The sequence below is a fragment of the Manihot esculenta genome, chromosome 8 (genome assembly GCF_001659605.2).
Source record: "Manihot esculenta cultivar AM560-2 chromosome 8, M.esculenta_v8, whole genome shotgun sequence".
Lineage (NCBI taxonomy): Eukaryota > Viridiplantae > Streptophyta > Magnoliopsida > Malpighiales > Euphorbiaceae > Manihot > Manihot esculenta.
This window is the reverse complement of record NC_035168.2, coordinates 35,807,193-35,816,343: the sequence shown is the minus strand read 5'-3', so window position 1 is coordinate 35,816,343 and position 9,151 is coordinate 35,807,193. Positions and strand designations below refer to the sequence as shown.

At 37.3% G+C, this 9,151-nt stretch overlaps 2 protein-coding genes across 3 annotated transcripts; both read left to right on the top strand.

Moving 5' to 3' along the window:
* Positions 1 to 1,747: 1,747 nt before the first annotated feature.
* On the top strand, positions 1,748 to 3,024 carry LOC110621425 (protein SRC2). The gene has a single exon (XM_021765707.2). The coding sequence runs from the start codon at positions 1,983 to 1,985 to the stop codon at positions 2,871 to 2,873; it is 891 nt and encodes a 296-aa protein (XP_021621399.1). The 5' UTR covers positions 1,748 to 1,982; the 3' UTR covers positions 2,874 to 3,024.
* A 2,820-nt stretch (positions 3,025 to 5,844) lies between these two features.
* On the top strand, positions 5,845 to 8,536 carry LOC110621287 (autophagy-related protein 18a). 2 transcript variants are annotated; one of them, XM_021765513.2, is made up of 5 exons: positions 5,845 to 6,743; positions 7,371 to 7,584; positions 7,845 to 7,971; positions 8,080 to 8,108; positions 8,225 to 8,536. In XM_021765513.2, exons 1-5 carry the CDS (start codon positions 5,973 to 5,975, stop codon positions 8,266 to 8,268), a joined length of 1,185 nt encoding a protein of 394 aa, XP_021621205.1. In that variant the 5' UTR covers positions 5,845 to 5,972; the 3' UTR covers positions 8,269 to 8,536. The 2 variants fall into 2 exon arrangements, with proteins under 2 accessions (XP_021621205.1, XP_021621204.1); XM_021765512.2 differs by lacking the exon at positions 8,080 to 8,108.
* The last annotated feature ends 615 nt before the right edge of the window (positions 8,537 to 9,151 follow it).

Here is a 9,151-nt window from a genome sequence, read left to right as displayed (position 1 = left end):
TGAAGTAGGGCCCAGAATTTGCACAATCCGAGTATTCCAATTGCTCCACCTAGCACGTTGAGCATAGATATTTCACATCAGATGCTAAGCCTTTTGGCGAGGTGCAACGATGTTGTAACAACCTCTGTGACGGACTTGTTAGGCTATGTGCCTTACCATGCTATCTGATGACTACAAATAGTGGGACAACCGCCGATCTGCATCCGAACCGGCGCTTGTGGGTACGGTATGCAGTGATTTGGAACACAAAAGAACAAGCTGCGTAGGTTTCTCATTATGATGACATGGATGGTTTTTAGAGCAATCGGAACACTAGGGTTTTGCGGGCATCACGAGCTGTCAAATGAGACCCTAATTAAGGGGAAGCATAGTGGATTGAGTTTGGTCTTCAGTTGGATCCTCCGAATTGTACCCATGCAGTAGTGCCATCTTTCTCTCTCTCTCTCTCTCCCTCTCTCTCTCTCTCTGGAATTTCCTTCTCTTATTTACTATAGCCTTGCCCAACTTACGCTTCCTTGCTTTTTGTGCTTGAGTTGCGGTTGGTGAAAATTTTGCTCATAGGTTGGTGCTTCTGGTACCCTGGCTATTCTTCGTAGGAATTGAACAACCTCCATAATCCGACAGAGGGTCCTATAAGAGAAACTGGTTTCTTAAATTGAACAGAATTGTTCTTGCAGTTAATTTCCATAAGAAACATTTAACATTATTGCAAGTATATTACATTAAATTAAAATAATAAAATAGATTAAACGAGTTCTAATTAAATTCTAATAAATCGTCTTATAAAATTTAATATAATATAAAATTTTAAATTTTCAATAAAATCTTTATGTATTTATAAGTTTCGCGATTTCATCGCTTTCCGATCAACTTTTACTATTACAATAGAAATTTTTTATTTTAAAATCAATTTTCTCAGTCTGTATTGATTCGAGGTTTTTAATTTTTTATTTTATAAATTGATTAATTTAATTATAGATCTATTGATATTCTTTCAATTCAAATTTAATAAAAAATATATAAAATACATATATTAGCAATCCAAAATTCTCAAAGAATATATTATGAAGTGGGGTATAGGGTTGGCAAAAAAAAGAAGTGGGGTATAGGCCCATCCCATGATTCCCCTGAGAAAACAGGCCAGCAGTGGATTCACTTTTATGGGTCAACCAGGCTTCCATTATCAGCAAAAAGGAGTCCGCTTCAGGTAGGCCTAGCCCGGGCTTGTTGTTGGCATCCAATTCATCGATGAGTTCGTTCGTCCCTTTCTTTCCTTGCTTCCTTCCTTCCTTCAAGAGGAAGGAATATAGAGAGGAAGGAAAGTGTTCTAGATACGCGGTCGCAGAAATCTTGCATGTTGAGCATTTACAATCGTGTTTTGACATCCACTTGTCAATTATTCGTCAACCCATTGGAGAATTTAAATGATTGTGCTCGCTGTACCACTCTCAAGCCAATAATTTATTAATAAATTATTTAAAAAATTATAATTATCCAGTAAATTTAAAATCACGTTTATACGATAGATAAATTTAATTTTTTTAAAATTTAATTTACTCTAAAACTATTGATTTAATAGATTATCTCAACCAATAATACAGTATCTGCATTTAATAATTTGCCAAACATGTCCTTGTAATTAGCTTTATATTGTTCTTTAAGATTTAGATTTTTCTCCGTGATATGGCCCCGCGTTATTAACGCGTAAGCATTAATAGAAGATTTATATCCTATTATAAAGCGAGCATCTGCAACCTTCCATTATATTCTCTTCTCCACTGTTAACGGCGCCTATCCAACGAATCTTCGTCTTTCCCATCGTTGATTCCGCCTCCTCCTCTCTATATATAAAGCCTGTTCCTTTTTCTATCCCCCATATTTCCCAATTCAAGAATCTCCCTCGTCAATTCAACAACTCTCAGTTTTTCCTCGTTTCTTTTCTGCCCAATTCTTTATTTTCTTGGTTGATTTCACAATCTGCCATGGAGTGCAGGCCATTAGAGATCACTCAGATCTCAGCCAAGGACATTAAAGATGTCAATAGATTCACCAAGATGGATGTCTATGCTGAGGTTTCCATCAAGGGGGATCCTTATAATTCTAAGCAGAAACAGAAAACCCCTGTCGATAAAGACTGTGGAACCAATCCCAAATGGAATTTCCCCATGAAATTCACCATCCATGAAGGTTCTGCTCAGGATAACCGCCTCATCCTCGAATTCAAACTCAAGTCCGATCGTAGCCTCGGCGATAAGGACATCGGTGAAGTACATGTACCCATCAAGGAGCTGATGTCTCAGAAATCTGGAGATGAGAAAACGCAGAATGAAGGTAACGTCAGCTATGGTGTGAGGACTCCTAATGGCAAAAGCAAAGGTACTTTGTATTTCTCCTTCAAATTCGGAGAAAAATTCCAGGCTCCGTTGCAGGAGAAGGCGAAGAAGGTAGATGAGCCCGTCATGGCGTATCCGGTAGGGTATCCTGGCGCAGGGGCTAGTGGAAGTTCCGCCTATCCGCCTCCAGGTGCATATCCGCCACCGCCTCAATACCATACGGAAGCGGTTAAGGGACAAGCTGCATATCCTTATCCTTATCCGCCTCCAGGGGGTTATCCACCGCCTCCACAACAAGCATACGGAGGGTATCCTCCTGCTGGCGGGTACCCGCCAGCATATGGGTACGGCGGATATCCGCCGGTGGTGCAGCAACCGCAGAAGCCGAAGAAGAGCGGTATGGGGAAGTTGGGCTTGGGATTGGGAGCTGGGTTACTTGGTGGGTTGCTAGTCGGTGATATGATTTCTGATGTTGGAGAGATGGCCGCGTACGACGCAGGATATGATGCTGGCTTCGACGACGGTGGCTTTGATTTCTAGGTCCTTTTTTTTTAATATTTATAAATTTTTTTTATTTTCTCGTTTGAATGAGAGAGATGCAGAAATTTATTGTATATGATGGAGGCTCTGTGTCTTTATATTTATAAATAAAAATCTACATTATTGTCTGCAGAAATAACTGCAGTGCTCATTTCCATTGCGTCCCTGAACAAGGAGCTTCATGAAACTTTGATTAATGTCCTTATGATAAGGACACTAGAGCCGTTATTTTCTTATACAAAATAATGTGACCTTTTAATTGTTTTTAAATTTACACAGAGCATATCATAACATCAATTTTTTTTGAGAAAAAATCTCTTTCGATAAAACTTTGATTAAATTAGTTATGATAGGACATCAACGTTGCTATCTATTTACTATTAGCCAAGTGCCGTAAGGTCCAGTCTCAAACGTGACTCCATTCCTCCGAAAGATTCTAGCTGATTTTTATTAAAAGAAAATTGAAAAGCATAAGTTAATAATGATATAACCTTGTTGAAATTTTTCTTTTGATAACTTGAGTGATTTGATTTTACGGTCTTTATTGTATTGTTTAAAGTCGTAGGGTTTTTTTAATTTTCAGTTTATGGTGGAAATAGTTGTATAATTCTAAGTAAAATGTGATGGTCCTATACTTCACAGTTCTTACTTTATGACATTTTTGAAAGAAAATGAATAAGAGTGTTTTACAAGTTGGTGTTTGATTCTATTGTTCCTCACAGCATATTTCTAATGATTTTTTATAACTATAGTAGAGTGGTCTTGTTTATGTATCTGTTTTTAGTTTATGATTAGTGTGCACTACCATTAAAAATTATGGAGATTAATTGAAAGAATTAGTTTGACAACTATTATTATAGTTACTACTAATACATGTTTAATTATGGGCGGTATTACCAAGAAGATTTGATGGTCTTTCTTTACTGTTGCGGAGGCTCGGGATTGGTTTGTTGAAAGGAATTAAATTGGTGTTGAATACTGGCTTTTTTTTTTTTAGCTAAAGATAAAAGGTCATTCGTACATAGGGCTAAACCTAGAGTAATACAAGCAGATCCAAAAACCAAGTTCAGAGTAATACAAACAGACCCAGCTTAGAGTAATACAAACAGACCCAAAGAACATGATAGGTAGATCTTGCCTACTAGTCCAAAGAAAGAAAAAGCACTCAAAACTCCTTAAGAAACTCTAGCAGCCGAAGGCAACAGGTAGAAAACTTCAAAAGCTGGAAGGAGAGCCAACAGAAGAGGGAAGCTGAGCATAGGCTAGCAGATCTGAGTAAGAGAAAATGTGGGCTGCGAGCAGAGCTCTTTTGACATCGACGGTTTTTGAGAGACTGGGTGATTGGTCCCTAAGAGATACACCCCCTAGAAAAGAGAACCATTCGTTTCGAATCAAGCAGCAAACTGCAAGAATATCAGATCAATACACACATCAGTGACTCCTCAGAAGTAAAACCAAACGATGAAGAGCAGAAAAACCAACACGAGTAAAATAAAACTAAAAGCTAGAAAAGTGGATATAAACGACTCTCAAGATTTAGCATTAGATCTACAAAAAAATAAACAAAAAGAACAAAAAACAAGGGAAAAAGTTGGGAGAGGGAGACCTACTCTCGGGGTAGAAAGGGGAAAGACCCTCCTCTGTCTAGATGGAACAGAGGGAGGCCAAAGAACGGCAACAAAAGGGATACGCACTTCCAAGAACCAATTAACGGAACAAAAAAAAAAAAGAAGATTCTCACTAGTTAAAAAAAGAGAATGAAAACATGAAAGAGTATCATATAAAAGCAGTTTTATAATCCAATTTTATTATTAGATAAAAAAAAACTTATTATAATAAGAATAATGTATTATTAATCATAGAATGTATAATATAATTTTTTTTTTTGATATATATTTTTATTTATTATTTACATATTTCATCTGTGTGCGTGGAAATGAGAAATAATTATATGGACAAATATTCATAGTAAATTTTAGCATTATATTGAATTTTTTATTTAATATTAAAATAGTTAGTACAAACTGATTTTTTCTATATATAAAAAAAAAAGAATACTCTTAAAAAATAAATTCTCACAACTAAAATGTTGAGGGTAATTGTACTTATTATAATTTAAGGTGTTATATATGAAAGTATCAACAAGAGAGCTGTGATAGAAGATATATCTTCAACAGAAAAAAAGTGCAGAAAGTACATATCTAAAAGCTTGCACCACAAGTAGAAACCATTTTCAGCTGTGAGAAGTGGATTGAAGGGATGGCTAGTTGCACTCCTTGGCAATCTCGTTCTTGTTTAGCCATGAAGAATTAGATGCACCTTCTCAAACGAACCCAAGAATCCACGTAATCCAGTTGAAAAACATCAACTGCTGCTTGTGCAATAATTGAGGAAAGTTGACCATTTCGGGAACATTCACGATCTGACTACTGCTTGTTGGTATCCCAGTTCTAAAATTTATATGAGACCATGTTTCCAATTTTCCTTCTCTCCAAAATATATTTTTCTAGTAGATCTTGAACCTAACTTGAACTTAGTTTGGTTTCTTAGGTCTATGGGCTTTACTCTTAAGTTCAGATCAGGGTATATAGATTCAAAAGAAGAAAATCCATAGCCTAAAAGCATTAAGCTATGGTAAAAACACACAAAAAAAAAAATCTACAATTTAGCTTCGAAGGGGTGGGACTCTCTATCAGATTGTCTGTATACCAAACTTTTCCTAATAAATAAAAAGCTCTCACATGTGCCTTCCTTCAAACCAAACAACAAATTGCGAAACTTCCGTTGCATTTATACCCAAAACATAAAACGACTTCAAAAGAAAATGCAAATATTCGAAGAAAAATCGAAGAATATCTCCCAATTTATTATATTTTCAAGAAAAAAAAATCATATTAGTTTATTTAAATAAAAAAAATCCAGTTAATTAACGAGCGTCTGAATTATTATTATTATTATATATATATAACCTGAAGACTTATCCTCCCGTGCTTTGAAAAGATAAAAAAGAAACCTCGCCCTCGATCGTCGTCTCGCCCGGCGCCGATGGCCAACTATTTTTGGCCAAACCCTAATAATCGTAGTTAATTATTCCCCTTCATGGCTCAGCCCCACCACGCTCGCACCGCCACCCACCACATCCCTCCGGATTCCGACTCTGAACCCGACGATCATACCTCCTCCTCATCTAGCCCCCCTCTATTTCTCCCTTGTACTACCCACGAACCCGCACAATCCCCGGCCATCTACCATCTCTCCTTCAACCAAGATTATGGCTGCTTCGCCGCCGGCCTCGACAACGGTTTTAGAATATACAATACCGATCCCTTCAAGCCTCTCTTTCGCCGGGATCTTGACTCGAGGGCCGGAATCGGCCTTGTGGCCATGCTCTTCCGGTGCAACATTCTTTGCTTGGTCGGCGGTGGTCCTGATCCCATACATCCAATGAGCAAGGTAATGATTTGGGACGACCATCAATCGCGATGCATCGGAGAGCTATCTTTCCGATCAGAGGTGAAAAACGTGAAACTTCGGCGGGACAGGATAATTGTTGTATTGCTTCAGAAGATTTTTGTGTACAATTTTGCGGACCTGAAGCTGCTGCACCAAATCGAGACGGTTTTGAACCCAAAAGGGTTGTGTGAGATATCCCATACTTCATCACCGATGGTACTTGTTTGCCTTGGCCTTCAGAAGGGGCAAATTAGAGTGGAAAATTATGGGTCCAAGAGAACCAAGTTTGTTATGGCACATGACTCGAGGATCGCTTGTATGACTATGACTCAAGAGGGCAGATTGTTGGCTACTGCCAGTAGTAAGGGCACTTTGATTAGGGTGTTTAATACTTTGGATGGGTCATTACTGCAGGAGGTATGATTCTTTATTCCGCTTTTGTGCGACTACTTTTACCTCCATATGCTGTTACGTGCAGACTCTATGTTTATAGGTGGATTTCGTGAGCTTTCTTGTTTGGACAAGAATTCAATTCAATTCTTTTATATTAGTTTGTTGTTTGGAATGCAAGAATTAGTTTCTTTTTTTAACTTGCAGAATTTTTATTTTTAAAAGAAATGAATCTGATTTCGCAAGAATTCATTATAATTCATTTTGCAAGTAAAAGAAGGGATAAAGAATTTTACAAGAATTCAATTTCATTAATCTCTTTTCTAACAATTTTTTAATTGAAAATGAAAGAATTCAATTCTTTTTAGTTTAAATAATTTTCATTTTAGAAAAAGTTGAAACCTTACATGATTTTTGCAGAATTTAAGTGAATTCTTTTCTCGCAAAATGAATCATGTGAAGCAAAGAGATAATTGATAAATTTACGGGTTCTGTCATGTATAGTTTCACATATGGAGATTTTTGTGTTATCAAGTATCAAGCTTTTGTAGAAGAAATAAACATATGTGAAAGGATTGAGCTAAAGTTTTTGAAGCTATTAAGAGCTTAACCCTTTTTGCTGACTGTTGACCTTTCTTGGGACCCCAATACTAGGTTAGGAGAGGTGCTGATAGAGCTGAAATATACAGTCTTGCATTCTCTTCCAATGCACAGTGGTTAGCCGTCTCAAGTGAGAAGGGAACTGTCCATGTATTTAGCCTCAAAGTTGATTCAGGTTTGGTGACATTGACCGATGATAGATTGCATGTTGCATCTGAACCAAACCATTCTAATGGTTCAGGCATTTCGTCTCTTTCCATTTTGAAAGGTAATATGTTGATCAATCGTCTATTGTTGTTGAACTATTATGCTGAACCAACTTTTAGCTTAGTGATGCAAATCTTAGTTGGGAACTGTATACTGTTGCTGCATACGTTATGGCACTTCTAATTCAAGTTCACCAATTTGGTGAATTCAATTATATGTTATGCAAGTCCCCAGCTCGTAAAACATTGACATAGCAGTTTTGGTTGCGTATCAATGTTTTGGAAGTTGAGCAAGCTTATCCAACATTATTGCGTTATGCAGGTGTATTGCCAAAGTATTTCAGCTCAGAGTGGTCAGTGGCTCAGTTTCGATTACCTGAAGGATTGCAATATTTTGTTGCATTTGGCCATCAGAAGAACACAATTGTAATCATTGGCATGGACGGAAGGTAATGAAACATCAGAGTTTTCTTGTTTTCCTTCTTGTTTTCTCTGTTCACGTAAACCATTATTGCTTTACTTGATTACCATTCATAATTCCATGGCCTTTATGGCAATGGGCGCAATTGGGAAGTCAAAAATTTTGGTACTTGCTTTTACTTAAAATGTTTCAATGGATCATATTATGAAAATCATGAAACTCTATTTCATTTTCATGATAACTTGGAGGATCTAACGAGTTTGTCATATTGCGTTGTGCAGCTTCTATCGATGTGAGTTTAACCCAGGAAGTGGCGGAGAGATGACTCAGCTTGAATATCACAATTTCCTGAATGTAGACAATTTCTTAAAGCTAGGGGAAACTTTTCTCAAGTCGATGTAAAGATTGCATTATATTTTACACCTGTCCTTATTGTTAATATCGCATGCTGTACAACTATAGGGTACAAGATTTTACTCTGTGAATGTTAAAAATGAGCAAATCATATGAGCTAGATCTTCCAGGCTGTGAGCTAAACCTTTGTAAATGTCTCTAAATAATGATCATAACTCATAATATTTCTCACTGGTTTATCCTGTGCGTGCAAGTGCTAAAACGCCGCCGTCTCCAAATCCTGGAAGCCTTTTATTAATCTGCCAAGCGTGTAATTTTATCTAATATTGATGAAAGTTTAGCATTAGAGCAGCGTACTGAAGTCTGAGGGTGTGTCAGGCTCAGGCGTTTTGGTACTTGGATTTTTCCCAGTCTGGAGCTAGTGAAAATTAGAAGATCAAATTTATCATCCATCATGATTATAGTTGCCAGTCGCTTCAAACGGAAAATGAAGAACACATACATTCTGGAAGGGAGAGTATCTTTTTCTTTTTCGTTTTTCTTTTTTTAGGTTCAGCCCTGCTGTTTTCGGTTCTCGTCTGATTCCTTACCTCCACTAGTCTGTGACCTCTTCCCGCTAGGTGGAAATGTAAATATTAAAAAATGTTTCGTTTGTTTCTGTAAATAGATTGAGGCTCCCTAGCTATGGTCTTCAGCTACTGATGCGAGGCAATAGGACTTGTGAAGTGGAAGCTGGCACCTGTTTTTTGGATTGTTCTCTCTTTTGTCTAGGCAGTGTTGTAGTGGTCCGTCCGACGATGCTGTCATTGTTCATTGCTGCTCATTTGCAATTTAAAAGATGATGCCTCAGTTTA